This window comes from Stylophora pistillata, chromosome 3, assembly GCF_964205215.1.
Source record: "Stylophora pistillata chromosome 3, jaStyPist1.2, whole genome shotgun sequence".
Lineage (NCBI taxonomy): Eukaryota > Metazoa > Cnidaria > Anthozoa > Scleractinia > Pocilloporidae > Stylophora > Stylophora pistillata.
In genome coordinates, this window is record NC_142521.1 from 17,238,529 (window position 1) to 17,257,500 (window position 18,972).

Consider the following 18,972-nt stretch of genomic DNA (forward strand, 5'->3'; position numbering starts at 1 on the left):
TCGACTGCTGAAATGTTAGGTTTTCTCCAGTCTTATACAGAGAGGATGGAGAGGGCAGGGAAGAGAAAATCAAATTGTTAAGAGAAATACAACAAAAAAAAATTAATTTTTCAGTCAATTTCTGGATGTCCTGAAAAAAAAAGGAAATCGTACTAAAAGGAAACTTTGTTGAAAATATTCCTATTGATATTTATCAATAATAACCACCCGGTTCACTCGGAGGAAATGGGCTTAGCCAGAAGAAAGAAATTGCCCTCGCTGGGCTAAGCCAACTTCAACATACATTCTTAGCATTCTCGTTGTGAAACATTCCCAGATTTCATTTCAGTCGTTCTCTTAGCATGTCAACAAGAGCTAATCGTGCTCAAGAGATCGCGCATCCTTTATCCAGCATTTGATCGTGACTTAAGTATTGTGCCAATCGTTTCATCATGGCTTCATCAAGGAATGATAATCTGTTAACTGATGTGCAAAGATCCATTTTGTCTCGGTAGTTTGACCAAGGCAGGACTGGAAAGGGTCAAGCCCACAACCATCTCACTGAACAGGCAAGTGCAGAAGCTAAAGTGGCTAAGGAAACTGTAAAGGTAAGACTTGCACTGGTTAAAATGTTTTTATAGATTCCATATACCTTATTATAGGAAATTAACGCTGCATGAATTAGACGCGAATTGTTAAAATTCGCGTTAATTTAAGTCGCGTTATTTCTGTTGAGCGTTAATTTCTGCGACGTCAATTAACTGCAGTGTTAACTTCCGCGCTCATAGTTTCCAGTATTTTAACCCGAATATTTTGGAACCTGTCCAGACATTCTTGACACTTAAAAAACATTAACTACAAGCTTTCTTTCTTTCCATTTACCCTTATTTTTCATCTTTCACAGAAGCTAAGGCGAAGCCGTTTACAATATTTCGAGTTCCTCTTCTTCGTTGTCGCTGTCAGAAGTGATGTCAATATCTTCTCCTTTGATTTCGGCCAAGATAGATTTCGAATCGTCAACATAGTCTTTCTCGACAGAGTATGATACGTCCTCTGTTGTCTCTTTCAAAATCGCCAGACTTCTCGCATTGCTCTACTGGACGGAGACGACCATTGGTATTTCAAGGCCTCCTTGAATTAGTGGCGATCTTTTCGGCTTCACTGCAATAACTCTTCCTGTAAATTTGGCTCCTTGTTCCAAAGCATACCACGCATAACGGCCTCAGTTCTTTTGATACGTGACCAACAACCACATCGCTCAGTTTTGTTCAGTTGTAAATTTCTTGGTATCCAGTGTTGAAATAAATTTGTTCCAGTTGTCACGACCAACTGTGTCTTAATCGCGTTAATTTCCTTTATAGTGAGATTCTACCTCCTCTTTCGCGTTAATTTTCTTTATTAGAAACTCGTTTTCCATTAAATTCGCGTTAATTTAAAGTGCATATGACAAGTTTTTTTTTTTCGACAGATTCTAGTTGCTTATATCGTCTTTAATATACTTGAGGAATTTGGGAGCAACCCGGTAAATATAAGTACTGAATTTTTTCATTTGAATCGCTGTCACCGCTTGAATTATTTTTACCGCCACTTCGCTCGGCTAGACCACCAAATAACTAACCTCGTGACGTCACATTGTGTGTAACACTACAGCAATGGCGGACTCTAGTCGAAAGCGTAAAGGAGGGAAAAGATGTGTCGCTGGAGCACCAAATAAGACGAGTTGTAGCAATAATTCATACACACCTGGTATAACGATGCATCAGTTCCCTTCTAATCCAGAAATAAGATCGAAATGGGTGAAATTTGTCCAAGTACATAGACCAGAAGACTTCAAGGAACCCGTGAATAAACATGCTTCCTTGTGCTCTGCACACTTCCAAGATTCATGTTTTACCCGAGATCTTACTATCGTTGAAAGCATGAGCGAACAAAACATGCGCCGAGTGTTAGTCAAGGGTTCAGTGCCAACGAGAGATACGACAAAAGCTCCAACGACTGCGATTTTAACTCAAAGGGAGAAAAGACATGTAAGATAGTTTTGCACATAAGGAGGTACTCCGACGTGTGGTCAAAAGCTTATTCTAGTGTGTATTGTTTTTTTTTTTTTTTTTTTTAGATAAAACGAGATGTACTGAAAAGTCTTGACGTTTATGATCCTGTCAATAAACGGAGAAAAGTTGTGGAGGAAGAAATATACTCAGAAGAAACGACAGAGAGTGTGGAAGGAAATCAAATGTCAGTTGATATGGCTACATCGCCTACAAGCTCCACCGTAACAACAGTGATGCCACACCCGCCAGAAACACCAAGAAACAGCCTTGTTATTTCTCCAAGTATGCCAACAACAAGTACACCAGCAACAAGTACATCAACAACAAGTACACCTAGATCGTGTAAAGAATACCTGAGAAGGTCGCAAAATTGTAGAAATCTCAGAAAAGCCAATATAAAGTTGAAATGAAAAGTTGCAGAACTAAGGCATTTGACCAAAGAACTAAAAAGCGTAAGTAGTGACGCCCAAAAGTGGACCCTACAGAGATTTATACAATGCCTTGATTCTACTGTGTTTGGCTGGTGTGATTGGTTTAATAACTTTATGTGACATATTGATCTTAAAGCTATTTCTTTTTCCCTTGGAATGAACACTCACGATTGTAGCTCAAACTATTAGTCCACTCAGTTTCTAATTAGTCCACACATGCAGAAAGGGTATTTATTAAAGTATTTGTATATTAATCGTGGTTATCGTTTTGTATTTCAAGAGAGCTCTTGAGACCAAAACTGAAGTAGAAACTGAAGAAGAATCATCTGTAGAAACAGAACCACAGAAACCTTACTCTGAAGAAGAAACCCTGCACTATCACGAACCAACTGACCCAGAAAGCTACAATGATGATGAGGATGAGAAAGATAAGGATTGGGCAAATGCTTCAGTGGAGGAAAGCACAGAGGACGAGGGTAAAGAGGATGAAGAGGATCAATTGAATGGCAATGAAATCAGGTAATTAAAATAATGCTACTATCTGCCCCATACAGTAAGCATGGTGCAGAACAAAAATGTACCAATTGTTTTTCACTTGCAGATATAGCAAATGAATACCACTATCCGGGAAGCCTGTGAATGAGCCTCATTATGCATTCATTCTTATACTGATGTTTAATTGCTCTTTGACCTTTTAACATATAGTCAGGCTCTCCTACAATATTACTATATATTCAATTTTTGTTTTGTTTTCCTGCAGAGTAGATCCAGACCAACCACTGGAACTACAACCCAAATTTATTGTTTTTTTATTGGAAGCTTGTTAGTCTCTTCACCATATTTTGCTTTAACTGCAAAGAGACTAAGCCATCTGTTAAAGCTAAGAAGTATGGAACTATGGTCACCGTAACCCAAGAATGTACGAAATGCAATAATGCATTTGAATGGAGATCTCAACCTCTGCTCAATGGGATTCCATTTGGAAACATACTATTAAGCTTTGGCATTTTAATGGCAGGAGCTTCAATAAACAAAACCCTGCTTATATTCAAGCATCTGGGTTTGTGTGTCCACTCAGCAAGGGCCTTTTTTAGGCATCAAAGGGATTACCTGTTCCCAGCAGTCCTTTGCCACTGGGAAGACTACAGGTGCAAACTAGTAGAGCAACTAAAGAAGATGAAAAATACAACATGGTCGGGAGATGGCAGATTCGATTCGATGGGCCATTCAGCCAAATACGGTGCCTACACCATAATGTGTACTACAATAATGAAAATTGTTCACTTTGAAATTGTACAGGTATTTTATTTATCTGTTTAGCTGCAATAAAGAAATTTGTGCACAATTAGATTTATGGCTTGAAATGCAGTTTGACCAGCATGGAATATTAGAGGTCATAATCAAATGCTATTACTATACTTGTATCATATTTGCATGGCATATATGTGATTTCTGTCCATTCTACATTTTTCAGGCAAATGAAACTGGGGGAAGTCAGCAAACTGAGTTAGAGGGGTGCAAGAGAAGCTTTGGGTTCCTCAAAAAGATTGGCTTGAAAGTACCAGTATTTATTTCTGACCACCACAGAGGGATTGTAAAGTGGATCCGCACCTCTTGTTCAGGTACAGCTCATTTTTATGACATCTGGCATGTTGCTCGATCAGTCTCAAAAAAGTTGCTCAAAGTTGGAAAGGAAAAAGGCTGTGACATAATCAATTCATGGGTAAAAGGAATAAGAAGACATCTATATTGGTGTGCAACCTCAACAAGAACAGGGTTTGGCTCTATGATTGTAGCCAAATGGACATCATTCCTACGTCATGTTGCTAATAGGCATAAAGCACACCCAGATGCCCTTTTCAAGAACTGCAGCCATGGTAAACTAAAACCCAGAAAGTGGATCAAGATAGGTAACTATAAAGTACTTCAGTGATTTGTAGATTCCTAGTACACACTGTACTAAAACAGAAAAAGTATTGATAAGAATGGTTCCAATATAGAGAATCAATGTGTTGCTTAGAAAAATATGCCTAGTGAGTATATTGACTTTTTAGTGCATGCCACAAAAAAAAAAAAATGTATGTAATAACCAGGGGCTGCTTGTATGAATGGTGGAAACATTTTAAGATTGTTTTTTTTTTGGTTTTTTTTTTTTTTTTTCAGGAACAGCAACCTACCAGAAGTTGAGCAGCATATTATCCAAGAAGATGCTTTTAAATGATATTAGAAATCTTTCATCTGAGGCTCAAACAAGCTGTTTGGAAGGCTTTCATGCTACGCTCAACCACTGGCATCCAAAAATGATTTGCTTTTCCTGGTTGGGAACATATTGTAGGTAAAGCGCTATGTGAATTTAGTTCAGTTCTCAGTCCTATAAGGATGGTTGAAAACAATGCTTTATTCGATGCATGGGAATTTTCTGGTATTGATCATCATTATTTGGTCATTTATAGATTTGATTAATTCTTATGTTTCAATATTTCTATTGATATAGTATCTAAAGCTTATAAAGCACTTATACATGTCAGTTCTACATGCTGTGATACAAAACAAAAATAAGAGAATTTTTTTTTTTTTGGCAGGCATGCCCTGGCAGTACTTCATTTCAACGAAAACCTCCAACGAGAACCTCAAATATCCAAAAGTGGGGAAAAATATGTAAAAGTGTGCTTTCCCAAAAACAAAGTTGGCGATGAAGTTGTAAGAGATGTCAAGGTTGCCTCCACCTATGGTAATTGTGAAACCTTTTAAAAATATGTTAGTGATTCTAACTGGCAGTAATATTTATCTCTGCAAGGTCTTTTTCATGGTTCCCACCTGTAAGAACATAATTGCCCTGTATTGGTACATCCATATATGGAAGTTGGGCTACAGCGTACAGACAGATGCATATGGTTCAGACAAAAGATGCAACTTTATCTAAAAATGCTGATGAATTGTACATATGACTTCTCTACAAGTTATGTTTTTGAGATTCTAAAGGTGGCTCAAAATCTTTCAAAACAAAAAAGGTCTGCTATTTTTAAAAAGTACCAGGCCATAGCACTGGGATCCCTAACTGAACAGTTCACCACAAGAAAAAGCAAATCTGAAGCAGTCAGAGAAAAAGAGAATAGAATGCAGAAACCAAACACTCTTACCCTTCAGGTAATTATATAGGAGAAATAGCATGGGCACACAGAACTATGAATAAGTACAGCAAACAAACGGGACATCTATCTAACAAGAGAAGTAATGCACTCGAGGAACACTAATTCTGATGATCTGGAAATGTTTGTTAGAGTCATTTAAAGAAAACTGTTGAATAGTTGGCTAACTAACAGTTAGATAATTACTAAACTAAATTTAGGCCAACTATAGAACAGTTCTTGGAATATGCTATTCACACACACACATATATATAAACTATGTAATGTAAAAGTATAATTTAATATCAAACAACTTGAAATGCAAAAGGCTGAGCAAGAAAAGAAAAAGAAGACTTCAAAAAGAGGCAATAAAGTGAAGATAAATAAGAAAACAACAAAATGAAATTTTGAAATTTTATAAATATCTTTATATGCAATGTCAAAGCTATAGAAAGGTCTTCTTTGATGTGCATCAAATTAGATAAATAATAATGGAATAAGGGTTCATTTTTGTTCAGTTTGTAGTAATTGGATAATTCGCATGTTTCAGAGGGAAGATGTACTTAATATGGAGGAAGTATATTTGTCTGTAGCATTGGAACAAAGGAGACATTATTACATAAAATAATTTAAGGATAGAGGATTAGATAAAATTTCACTTTAGTGTTCTGGTTGTTCATCTTCAACAGGCTTGTAACCTCTTTTGTGGCTTGAAGGATACTTGTTTCTAACAGCACTATATACGCAGGCACATAATGGTCTTCGGTTATCCCAACCCATGAAGCCACAAAGCCATCTAATCAACCATCGATCCGCAACTGATCTAAGAAATCTACACAGAGAGAAGAAAATGAAACTATTAATTTTCTGAGAAACAAAAGAGTCACAACAAATTGAAATAGACCTTGAGACGGTTTTGGAAGCCATCTTGACGGGTAGGCAAAGCGGTCAGAAATTACAGTCTTTGTATGGGAATCCCATGGCAAAAAACTTTTTACAAAATCAAATTTTACGCAATTTATGAATCGCAACGTTAAAGTACTGAGTAGAAGATTGTATTCACCTAGTTTGAAGAATGCAGGTTGGATACAAGATTCTCAGTTAATTTTCCATACATGTCTGTAACTTTTCGCAGGGTAGAAGGGGCGGCGCGCAAAAGATTTACAGACAAATGTGTGGAAATTAGAAAAATTAACTGAGCGTCTTGTATCAAACCTACAATCTTCAAACTTGGTGAATAAAATCTTCTACTCGGTGTTTTAACGTTGCGATTCATGAGTTGCGTAAAATTTGATTCTGGGAAAAGTTATTTGCCATGGGATTCCCATACAAAACCTGTAATTTCTGACCGCTTTGCCTACCCGTCAAGATGGGTTCTAAAACTGTCAAGGGCTATTATCATTCAACTATATTTTCTGCTGAACTGATTAAGAAAGCAACTTTTGTTTTAATAACACGTTTTAAGATTATTATCCTGTGATATATGCCATAGATTTGGAGCATACGTAATTTACTGTACTCACTCGTTTTGCGTAGAACCGGTTTTTCGGCGATAGCGTAATAATGGCCCCACTTGCATCAGTACTGTCGGGTTGATCAAGGCTGAGAAATCTTCGTGTTGTGTTATACACTTTATATTCTCTATAGAACCATCATACACTAATTTACCGATGGCATTTATTACTTCATGACAGCAACGAAACTCCATTGCGTCCTCCAAAGCTTCGCCATGACAGTGTTGACATTTGCACCTATAAACATCGAGAATCGCTTAGAGATCATTGTAATATACTCCATAAAAACTATGACATAAGGTTCTTACCATTCGTTAACGTTAATCTGGCCTTCAAATCGAGCCTCTAAAGTAGATGGTCGAAGGCCATCGACGTCTGTTTCTTCGTCTCCGTCTTCTAGATCTTGATCGCTATCGCTGGCTAGTGGTTCGTCTTGATATGGCTCCTCTACCATATTTTCTTCTTCGGAATTGCCTAATTCTGCACGAGATGATGAGCTTGAAGATTCTGAGTGGTCGGATTCATTACAGGATTCGTCTGAATCACTAAAACTCTGGAGGTTTTCTCTGGACATGTTCGATTCGTTTTAGAATCGCATAGCTTAAAGTAAACACGCGCTCTGATTGGTCAATACGTCAACCGGAAGAGAGGGTATTTAGTGTGGAATCGCACTAACACATAAAGCGATATCGCTGACGTGAGTCGCGAGCAAACATTACTGTTACGAACGTAAAAACGTAAATACAACTAGTGCTACGAAAATATGAACAAATATGAACAAATTTATAGAAAACGAATGTCTTCCAAATTTTGAATTGAAATTGAAGTTTTTAGAAAATTGGAGGAAACCACTCACGCTCAAAAGTACGAGAAAACGCATAGAAAAAAAATCAAATTGCCAGAGACGAGGGAAGAAAGCCAAACGACAGTTCTCGCCGAGGAAAACCAAACAAGCGTTACGAAAGAAACCAAAACAGGTATCAATGCCGGAAAAGGTCAAGCATTTTTTCCCTAAATCCAAACCATTGTAGCCTATACAGACGACGAACTGGCCTCTTTTAGATACAACATGGTTTCAAAAAACACTAGACGGCAAATTCACAAATTCGAGTGGTCGCAAAACAGTCATCCAAGCGCTCCGTGGTGATTTCGACCCAGTGGAGATATCAGAGCTCACTGGCCACTCTAATCCGGAATCCATATCCAGCTACAGCCATAATCCTCTGGAAAAACAGCAGCGAATGTCGAATAAGTTGGCCGGTTTCAACCCACGCCAAGCACGACAACTACCAACGGCTATTCAAGTCATGCTTTACGGGAGATTGTTCTCAATAGCTCAGCCACGCCAAGCAACACAGCAGCTACTAGTGACCTTGACAGCAATGCCAGTCGTTCCAGTTACCTGATGGCAGGAGCAGTTGGCGGAATGTTTACTGGAGTAACTTTTAATAATTCTCCAGTAAATATTTCCATAAACTTTCAGTCCAGCATTGACACCAACGAGCGACTCCCTGCGATGAGAGAAAAACAGTTAAAATTGTGACTTTTAACTGAACTGTTATTCGCCAGAGTTTACCGAGAAATTCCATTCTTAATCATTATATTTTGAATACACTTTTTTTACAACTGTAAAGCACTTACCGGTTTTTTGTAGATCTTGCTTTGATACCGGAACGCTAGAAATTTTCATTTCGCTTGAGGATTTGCCCATTCAGTTGTTGATTGTCGGCGCCACATTTTGCCAAGTTGAGTGGTAGCAGGCAAATCTCTGTCTTGAATAACTCCGTATTGTGTGCTTTTAGTTTTTTTGCTGAAGTTTGTAAAATGTGAGGCACCGCTTTCTCCCCGAGTTTGAAATAAAAGTGGTTTTCATTCTAAAAATATCTTGTTCGCTCCATTCGCTAGATATTGACACCTGACTTTGAAAGGGTTTCCATTGTTTGCGCACTGGCGTGGCGCACAAAAATACAAAACATCTGGTTTCGCCCTGTGATTTGGTGGCTTTAGCTATGTGATTCAAGAAAAATTTACGAGGTACAATTAAAATTGTCGACGGTTCAAACGTGAGCGACTTACCTTGCTTTCCATTCCCTTAACAATGACAGTTCTGACAGTTGACTTTAAAATGGCTTTCTTAAGGGCGCGCGTACGGAATAAAAACAAACAATAACATTGCCGTTTTAATTTCTTGTTTTCTTATTTTTATTCAGTTATGCGATTCAAGAAAAATTCACTACCTGACTCGTGAATTCCACGTTAAATTTCACTTGAAAAATCGATATCGCACTCATCGCTTCGCGATTCGTGCGATATCGGTTTTTCGCGTGAAATTTAACGTGGAATTCACTCGTCAGGCAGTGAATTTTTCTATAGTATTCTTAGGATAGGTACACCATATGACATCACGCATAAATTACCTTACAAATATTCATTACCAGGCTCCGGTAAGATAATGGCCGAAACTAGCGCAGTTTTGAAGGGAAAAAAGTATATTAAATTTCTTTACAGAACAAATCTAAATATTTCAGGCGTGAACCAAAGACTATAAACTAAGAAAATTCATCGAAAAAAAAAAAAACTTGTGATATGCACTTTAAGTCGCGTTAATTTCCAACACCTTAATTTCATGAAGCTTAATTTCCTATAAGGTATTTTTATTAGACAGTAGCTTAAATATGAAATGTTGCTCGGATCCTTTTCTGTGATCTCGCTGGTAAAGCGTGTGATTCGGACCCTTTTACTGGTGGTTGCCGCGAATGTCACGCATCGTAGTGAAATCTTCCAAGCGCTTTTACTATTAAATAAATAAGTTATACACTTTTGAATTCAATAAAAACGATTCGATTTACTATTAGTTCTTTATTCATTATTGAATATTTAGAATTGGATTGGAAGCTAACGAAAGAAGAGAAAAGCAGCGGCAAGTTCGACTTCAAGTGATCAAGATACCGCACCGCCAGCAAAAAGCGTAAAAAGCATCCCCTACATACGAGCTCCCACGTTGGCCGTTCCGAGGTTGCGCGGGAGATTGGGTCAAGTTATATGGGGTGCCATTACCGCCAAAATTATATTTTTAAAATTATTCAGCCTCTTTTTCATTAACCACTTACTTTTATGAATTAACCATACTTGTCACAATATTATTTAGCCCATTTCAAAAATTATTCAGCCTTTTTTTCATTAACCACCTACTTTTACAAATTAACCATGCTTGACACAATATTATTCAGCCCATTTTGAAAATTATTCAGCCTTTTTTTTATGGGGCATGTTTTTAATTATATCCCAACATAACTTGCGGGATTATAAATATATCCCAGAGTTCTTTTCACGTCCTTTTCCTTGCAATATGGCCGACAGGAGAGGGATCGCGTATGTTACACGTTTGCTCTCCCAAGCTGCTACCAATTTGATAAGTCTAGTATCACAAGAGCTTCGAGCAACTAACACTACTTCTGATCTGCGTCATGTTGAGTTGAAACAAGCGTTTTCTCCATTCTAAAAAGTTCAAAACGTGCCATCGGTACCAGTTGCCTTGCGTGATACTGAAAATATAAAATGCCGGATGCACCTGGTGGTGATGCCCCGACTTTCAGAGAAGTATTACAAAATAAGCTAATGACTACAAGTAATTTGATTCAGAATCAACCAAATGGTTTGGACAATGAGTATGTGATCGAGATGGTGGAAGACTTGCTAAAGAATGTGGTGACACTGGGTTCAGTTGAAAGAGTTTCAGAGACTGTTTATCGTTGTCTCTTTGAAGCACACGATATCTTATTGCAAAACACCAACAGTGTTCATTCAGTGGCAAGCACTTCAGTTGCATACAATGGCGGTATTGGTCGGCCCTGTTATGACATTCCCAAAGACCAACTTGAGTTTCTGTTGGAATGTAATTTTAAGGTTGAAGACATCAGCAACATGTTTGGGGTTTCAAAGAGAACTATCGAGCGACGTATGACAGGGTTCGGCATCTGTAAAAAGGAGAAATTTTCTTCTTTAACAGAGGAAGAACTTGATAGAGTAGTAGAAGAAATTAAAGAAACGCATCCAAATTGTGGGTCTAAAATACTAGTTGGATACTTACGTTCGAGGAAAATATATGTACAGAGGTACCGTGTAAGAGATTCTCTTAATCGCATAGACCCAATAGGAGTGATAGCTCGGAAATATAGGTGTGTGCATCGTCGTGCGTACAATGTTACCCGGCCGTTAGGTCTGTGGCACTTGGATGGCAATCACAAACTGATCAAGTGGCGTTTTGTTGTTCATGGATGTGTAGATGGATACTCACGCCTCCCTGTTTTTCTGGCATGCAACACAAACAACAGATCTCAAACGGTACTGCAGCTTTTTATTAAAGCTGTGGAAGAGTGGGGCCTACCATCACGAATAAGAACTGACAAGGGGGGAGAAAATGTTTGCACTGTCAAGTATATGCTTACTCATCCACTTCGTGGACCAGACAGAGGCTCTGCTATTACAGGAAGAAGCATTCACAATCAAAGGATTGAACGATTGTGGGTTGATGTATACAATGGGGTGCTTTCTTATTATTACAACCTCTTTACTAGATTGGAGGAATGTCAAATATTAGATCCTGATGACGAGTTAGACATTTGGAGTCTACACTTAGCTTTTCTTCCAAAAATAAATGCTTCGCTGAAATGTTGGAAAGAAGGATGGATAAGGCACCCTTTGCGGACCGAGCACAACAGAAGTCCTTTGCAGTTATGGGTTCAAGGAATCAATAGAAATCATGGCCAAGTTCCCCAAGAGGATGATGTTCAGAACATTGATCAGTATGGAATAGACTGGGATGGTCCTGTTGGTGATGAGAGCATGGACAGTTCAAGGGTAGAAGTACCAGAAACAGGATTCAACCTAAGTGATAATCAGCTTCTTGAATTACAGAATAGAATTGACCACCTGGCAAGTTCATGCGAAGATGGTATACAACTATATGTTTCAATTAGAAATACATTGAATGAGATTTGTAATCACTGAATTGTATCACTCAGTATATACAGTAAATCCTCTATTAAACCCCCATCTCATATAAATCTGGCTACTTGGAGCAAGACATTTATTAAGTCAACAAAGAGGGACATGCTCAGGTCAACTGCAGGCTTTAAGTTACATGTAGGGCTCTTGGGGAGGGTATGTAGTAGGGAGTCTCTCTCACCTTGTCTCAGCCACTGTTCTTTTTTTTATCTTGAGCTAAAGATGGCCAGGCAAAATATGCCGTTGAACTTTCATATTTTTATTAACATATACATTTACTTTGATTAACATTTTTTCAATCAGCAAAACTATAACGACTACACTGTAGCTTCTCATAAGTTAACTGAACTTGCCGTGTGATTCTCAACTTCAAATAATTTGGGATCAACAATGAATTGTTGAAATTAATAATCCAAAACTCAAAATAAAGAATACCTTATTGTTATTTTGAGCTCTGATAATATTACAATTCATTCAGAGCTTGAAATGTGAATAATGTGGATTACTTCTTCAAATAATTCACTAACAACGAATAATGAAATGATTGTGAAAACAATGAACTCAATAATCGGCTCTGGGTGTACACTTGAGACGATTTGACTGTAAAGAAACATCAACAGTGTAAAAGCTAATTTCATAATAAAGCTCAATCTAACAACAACTTCAAAATGTTGATATTGTAAACTTCAAGAAATACGAAATTGATACAACAATAGTAAAGGTTCCATTACCACCAACTCAGACAATATCTATCTCCCACACATCTGAGTTCAATATTGCCATGAACTCTTGTCGCAGTTCACAGAAGCTGCTATAAGTACTGGGCATTTCCAGAGTAAAACTACATGTGTGGGCAACTGGCCGACGTTGTAACCCCTCTTGATTTGTAAATGAGATTGTTATGATATCTGTTACCAAAACATCAGAAGCTGTAGTGTATCTCAGGAAAGTGGCTAGTTTTGCTTCATCTAAAGCTCTAACAAACCTCTTTAAGTGACCCAAAGTCTCTGATTCAGCTGCTGTTACTGGGGCAGCTGTGAAAAGTGAAATTACCTTTGAATTTGTAGGTATGATAGAATCATACAACACCAAAAAGGAAGATACATCCATGAAATAAATCTTCAAAGAAGAAACTATTTCCTTCCAGCAATCTGCTGCATATTGCGGTTTCATGATAATCTCTTTGTGAGCGATCTCTGTAACCAATTCTCTGATATTGTCATTTGTGACTTGTCTCTTACAGTCAAATGTGGAAAGAAATTCAAGTAGCTCATCATCATCGGGCTGAATACTCTGGCTTAAACATTTACCTATAACATCAGCCTCAGACCTTGATACATAATTCTGAAATGAACTCATCAACATCCCATCAGTCACACTCTCTTCTCCAAAAAGACAAGCCACTAAAAAGGACTTACTAATCTTCACAGGGAAATATTGACAATCTTTATATCCCTTAACTATGATTCTAGCAACTGCTTCAAACTTGTTTCTGTTGAAGTCATGACGGATATATGGGACTCTTTCAATTTCACCTAGCATATGAGATTCATAACAATCTTTCCAAAAAAGTGAAAATATTTCCCGTAATGGTCCAGTCCCTGCCCCAGACTCTTCATTACCTTGCTGATTAATAATAATGACAGATAAAGTGTATTTTAAGATCGACTCATCAGAAAATATATCTAGCATATCTTGCCTGACTAACGATCTATGAACCCTTATTATTTTAATAGGTTGTTCCGTTACAGGCACTTCTGTGTTGTGTGTGCTATTCATCAGACTGTCTTCATCAACCATCACGACACCTTCCACCTTTTGTTCAGCAACCTATTGCAGATAGATTTAGAGTCTACTGTTATTTATGTAGAAAAAAACTGAGGTAAACACTACCTGACATGTAGTGTACACTACACAAAGCTAAACCAAAACAAAAACAAACAAAATCTGAATTCGAACATCTCATGGTTCTTTGAAACGAGGTTTGCTCAAGTGCGACTGAGCCCCAATAGAGGAGTATTTGACAAAAGAAACCTCTGGTATGGTTGAGGATTTGAATTTTCGAAAATGTTAAATTCCCAGGGGGGCCATGGGCACTGCAGGATTTGACTCGTATGTAATTAACATAGCAATGAAAACTAACTTAATTGTAACTGAAGATAAGCTTAATAAATTGCACTCCTGCATGGTATTCCACAGTCCAATTCATCAGCAAAAAGCAACCAAGAAGATAGAGCCATCCCAACTGTTTATGAACACACAAGGTATTACCATCATAATTGAAAACTATGTTACAAAATGACAATGCTTACCTCACTTTCTTCGCTAATCACTTCTTTGTCACCCTGATCAATCTGTTCTTTGGGAGGTTCCTCGACAACATTTTTTCCAGTAATGTTGTCTTGGTCACCAGATACACCTGGTTGTGCATCAAAAGGTACACAAACATCTAAGTGCAGCCGGAGCTCATTCATTGGGAAAAATTTGTAGCATTGCTGACAAAACTCATCAGGAACGGACATTTTAGCTGGGATGACAACATCGTCAATATCCAGGTTTGACTGTATTGGACGAATATATATCCGTCCTTGGCCAACAAACTGTTTCAAATATTCCATAGTGTACCCATTTGGGCCAGGAGCTATTGCTTTTAGACGGCGAGAACTTGGTTCAGCGTGCAAGAATTCATAACCACCAGCTTCGTACAACTTTGGAAACGTTGCCTGAACCATCTCGTGGAGTTCTCCTGCACTAGAGTTTTCTGGAAGAAAACCTTTTTTTTCTCCAAGGCCTGCTGTTAGCAATTCCCTCTTCTCTTCAGTACTCGGCACTTCATCTTGTGCAGTGTATGCCAAACAAAATAATTTTGCTGTTAGTTCTTTGGTTTTTTTCTTCCTCCCTTTTGCGGCCCTTGTGACGGTGAAATGTTTTGCTTGACTTGATGTTCCACGTGCAGTTGTGTTGCTTACAACTGGTGATGGAGCGTTGTGAACTTTTTGGTTCGGAGAAAACGCTCGTTTCAACTCAGCTTGAGCTCGATCAGAAGTAGTATTAGTTTCTCGAAGCTCTTGTGATGATTGTGGTGCTAGACTTATCAAATTGGTAGCAGCTTGGGAGAGCAAACGTGCAACATCCGCGATCCCTCTCCTGTCGGCCATATTGCAACGAAAGGGACGTGAAAAGAACTCTGGGATATATTTATAATCCCGCAAGTTATGTTGGGATATAATTAAAAACATGCCCCATAAAAAAAAGGCTGAATAATTTTCAAAATGGGCTGAATAATATTGTGTCAAGCATGGTTAATTTGTAAAAGTAGGTGGTTAATGAAAAAAAGGCTGAATAATTTTTGAAATGGGCTAAATAATATTGTGACAAGTATGGTTAATTCATAAAAGTAAGTGGTTAATGAAAAAGAGGCTGAATAATTTTAAAAATATAATTTTGGCGGTAATGGCACCCCATAAAGTTAGGTGTCGCAAAGCGTCATGGGGCTGTTTTGGGGGACGCCATTTGCTTGAATTCTTCGTTGCCTTGTGTTTTGGTAGATGTGGTCAGATGAAAAATGGGTAAATTTAGCTGTTGTGTACCAGGATGCACAAATAACTGGAGGAACTCGCCAAAAAAAAAGTTTCACACTTTGCCGAGTGATACTAAAGTCAGGCGATTGTATGAAAAACTCATACGGAACGAGAATTTGAAGCTAAATCATAGTTAATCGAGGGGACTGGTTATGAAAGCCGGCGAACTTCAAAGGGATAGCTTATTGTTTTGGTTTTTCGAGTTCAACCTAGCGTGACCGTGCATCACATAGATTCAAGATGGCGTCTCACATGTGAGCGTTTGTACTGATGACTGCACGTTTTACGTCTGTAATATTACTATTCCTTCTTAAATACTGCTTGTATGTATCTATAAATGAAGAAGGAATGCCCGGAGATAACTGCTCTGTTTTTGGTTGCGGCTCGTCCCGCAAAACGAAAGGAATCGGCATCTGGAAACTTCCTGCCCCTCGCAATGCTGAATACAAGAAATGGCGAGAACTTTGGCTAAACGAATTGACCAAAACACGCGTTGTAGACAAAGATTTCAAGCGCCAGATCGACAATGATGGTGTCTTTACGTGCGAAAACCATTTTAGGCCCGAGGATATTGAGATTTGTAAGTATTAAATGCAATCTTATAAGTTTAACTACACGCGATCCTAGACATAATCTGCGCGGTGCTTAGGTGCATAGCTTATCAATTAACTTGAGCTTTGATAAACTTCAAACGTTATATTCTGATTCTGTTTGTTTGTGATTGTTTCTACTCTAGTTCAATCTGAAAAGATGCAGAAAAAGAAACCGAAGTTTGGTGCCTTGCCAACAGTAAACATGCCGAAGCGTAGCTTCACAACACCAGTAAATGTGCGTCCACCTCGAAGCGCAGTCAACGAAATCCCAGAAGTGGCCCCTAAAAAATGCTACAGTGACTTTAAAGATCTAGTAAAACGAGTGAAATCTTTGAAAATTCTAAGTGAGTGGATCTTAGAGGCAGCAATCGATCGAATTGTATTGACAAAGAAGAGTTCTCTGCTTGTGTTACCAAAGATTCAGCTCACCATCGATGATAGTCTTGGTTTTTCTGTGTCTGTGTTTGGATGGTTTCTGCCAGATGATCATGCGATTCATCTTGAAACCTTGCGATCCGTTATGAACATCACAGTCTCTGAACTTATCAAGAGAATTGACGTTCTCTTGATTTGCCCTGGAGTGAGACCATTTGAACTGTCATCCGATATCGTACACCACATTATACCGAAGTCAGTGGATCCGTTATTCAGAGATGATTCTGAGATATTCCCACAGCTGGAATATTGGAGAACACGGGACTGTGAAGTTTTGGTGGAGCATGGTGAGCAGTGCTGTGTTTGCTACAAATACTCTCACAAGTCAGAGGTGGATCAGAAAGCAAAGCAAAGAAAGCTTGCAAAGCCTGCTCATTTGTTTGCTCCAGTCTCTCACACAACACCAGAGAGAATAAAGCTAACCCTAAAAACACAGAGGCTTAAGTGTGCAGAACTAGAACGAAAGCTTGAAGAAATGAAATCAGAGATAGAAAAGTCAAGTGTAGAAGTAGACAACCAGTTAAGCAATGACATAACAAGTATATTGGGGACATCCAATGAAAATATCACTCCATTCATGGATCTGTTCTGGCAGCAGCAAAAGAAATTGATGACAAAGAGTAAAACTGGTGTCCGATACCATCCTATGATCATTCGATACTGCTTGTCACTTGCTACCAAGTCCCCAGCATGCTATGAAGAGCTCAGGAAAAGTAACATCCTTGTACTGCCGAGCCAACGCACATTGAAGGACTATAGAAATTGTATACGACCCAAAGCTGGCATTCAAGAGAAAGTACTTGAGGAGTTGAATGTTCTTACAAACAGCTACTTCGATGTGCAACGATACATTGTGCTCCTTTTTGACGAAATGAAAATTTTGTCAAATCTGGTATTTGACAAAGTATCTGGGGAACTAACTGGTTTCCTTGACCTGGGAGATCCTGATATAAACTTTGGAACACTTGAAAAAGCTGACAAGATTGCAAGCCATGCTATGGTCTTTTATATCAGAGGTCTCTGTACTGAGTTGAAGTTCAGCTTAGCCTATTTTGCCACCGATGGGATTACATCTTATCAGCTTATGCCATTGTTTTGGCAAGCAGTATGTGTGCTTGAGTTAGCTTGTAATCTTTGGGTGATTGCAAGTACATCAGATGGAGCGTCACCCAACCGAGCATTGTACAGAATGCACAAAGCTCTTGATGGTAATGCTGGAACTGATGTGTGCTATCGCACTGTGAACCTCTATGCACCCGACAGGTTCATATATTTTTGTTCTGATGCTCCCCATCTCATTAAGACTACAAGAAATTGTGTCTACAGCTCTGGTCATGGTACATGTACTCGGTAAGTCGATATATTTGAAACTATTATTGTAGAGATATAATTTCACAGAATAAAATTTGCACTTTCAATGCATCCATGTTAGAAATTGTATGATTTATTCATATAATTGACAACAGAGTCAAACATTTCCCTTGCTTTTAGTAAGAGGTGAAATAATATAGTCAAGCTAGAATTATTGGTATTTTGACTAGATAACATTAGCTAACATGGTTACTATGGTTACAAACAATAAGATTTTTACGTAAGGAGGGGGGTTGTGATTGGGAACTCCCTTGAAAACTTGGGTGGATTTACATTTCCTTAGTTATTCAAAACAACATTACATTTACAGAATTCATATAATGATTTAGGTGTAAACTACGATAAGGAAGTAGTTTGATTTAGTGATTGATAGTAATAACCAATGTCTTATTCTGTAGGTACATGTGGAATGATGGCCACTATATCCTCTGGCAGCATTTTATCCAGCTGTTTCATCAAGACCTTGACAATGGCCTAAAGCTGCTTCCTCGGTTAACTTATGACCATATTAAGCTCAGTGCTTACTCTACAATGAGAGTCAACCTTGCTGTCCAGATCCTCAGTGCTTCAGTGGCAAATGTTCTTAAGTCATTTGGTCCTCCCGACACCATCGCCACATCTAAATTGTGCGAAATGATGGACAACTTCTTTGATTGTCTGAATGTTCGCAACCAACATGAGCATGTGCGTAAAAGAAAGCCATTTCTCAAGCCATATTCATCAGTGAATGATCAACGGTTTGCCTGGTTAACCAATGATTTCCTTGGTTATTTGAGAAATTGGAGAGAGAGTGTGGCCAATCGTCCTGGTGAGTACACCAACAATGCAAGGAGCAAGATGTTTCTCTCTTGGCAAACCTACGAAGGCTTGAAAATCACAGTT

At 38.4% G+C, this 18,972-nt stretch overlaps 5 protein-coding genes and 1 long non-coding RNA gene across 6 annotated transcripts in view; 3 read left to right on the forward strand and 3 right to left on the reverse strand.

Annotated features, from left to right (window-relative positions):
* Nucleotides 1–1,928: 1,928 nt before the first annotated feature.
* Nucleotides 1,929–5,212, forward strand: LOC148734786 (uncharacterized). The gene is made up of 5 exons (XM_088752829.1): nucleotides 1,929–2,980; nucleotides 3,222–3,760; nucleotides 3,936–4,371; nucleotides 4,625–4,796; nucleotides 5,044–5,212. Exons 2-5 carry the CDS (start codon nucleotides 3,359–3,361, stop codon nucleotides 5,210–5,212), a joined length of 1,179 nt encoding a protein of 392 aa, XP_088608955.1. The 5' UTR covers nucleotides 1,929–2,980; nucleotides 3,222–3,358.
* A 689-nt stretch (nucleotides 5,213–5,901) lies between these two features.
* On the reverse strand, nucleotides 5,902–7,687 carry LOC148734787 (uncharacterized). The gene is made up of 3 exons (XM_088754706.1): nucleotides 7,412–7,687; nucleotides 7,113–7,340; nucleotides 5,902–6,421 (listed from the first exon to the last, which is right to left on the reverse strand). The coding sequence occupies exons 1-3, from the start codon at nucleotides 7,675–7,677 to the stop codon at nucleotides 6,250–6,252; spliced, it is 666 nt and encodes a 221-aa protein (XP_088610832.1). The 5' UTR covers nucleotides 7,678–7,687; the 3' UTR covers nucleotides 5,902–6,249.
* Nucleotides 7,688–7,853: 166 nt separating this feature from the next.
* LOC148734788 (uncharacterized) lies at nucleotides 7,854–9,475 on the reverse strand. The gene is made up of 2 exons (XR_015999123.1): nucleotides 8,745–9,475; nucleotides 7,854–8,614 (listed from the first exon to the last, which is right to left on the reverse strand). It is a non-coding gene; the product is annotated as an uncharacterized LOC148734788 (long non-coding RNA).
* Nucleotides 9,476–12,348: 2,873 nt separating this feature from the next.
* Nucleotides 12,349–15,274, reverse strand: LOC148734789 (uncharacterized). The gene is made up of 2 exons (XM_088755466.1): nucleotides 14,423–15,274; nucleotides 12,349–13,940 (listed from the first exon to the last, which is right to left on the reverse strand). The coding sequence occupies exons 1-2, from the start codon at nucleotides 15,266–15,268 to the stop codon at nucleotides 12,849–12,851; spliced, it is 1,938 nt and encodes a 645-aa protein (XP_088611592.1). The 5' UTR covers nucleotides 15,269–15,274; the 3' UTR covers nucleotides 12,349–12,848.
* A 308-nt stretch (nucleotides 15,275–15,582) lies between these two features.
* LOC148734790 (uncharacterized) overlaps nucleotides 15,583–18,972 on the forward strand; it is a 7,710-nt gene continuing 4,320 nt past the window's right edge. Inside the window, exon 1 of the mRNA XM_088755474.1 lies at nucleotides 15,583–15,812. Coding sequence (XP_088611600.1) covers nucleotides 15,676–15,812 — 137 coding nt within the window. The 5' untranslated portion in view covers nucleotides 15,583–15,675. The remainder of the gene's footprint in view (nucleotides 15,813–18,972) is intronic.
* The window catches only part of LOC148734791 (uncharacterized), a 5,028-nt gene continuing 1,911 nt past the window's right edge, over nucleotides 15,856–18,972 (forward strand). The window contains exons 1-3 of the mRNA XM_088755462.1: nucleotides 15,856–16,271; nucleotides 16,428–18,069; nucleotides 18,489–18,972. The exon at nucleotides 18,489–18,972 is cut by the window's right edge and continues 1,911 nt beyond it. Of these exons, the coding sequence (XP_088611588.1) occupies nucleotides 15,962–16,271; nucleotides 16,428–18,069; nucleotides 18,489–18,972 (2,436 nt within the window). The 5' untranslated portion in view covers nucleotides 15,856–15,961. The remainder of the gene's footprint in view (nucleotides 16,272–16,427; nucleotides 18,070–18,488) is intronic.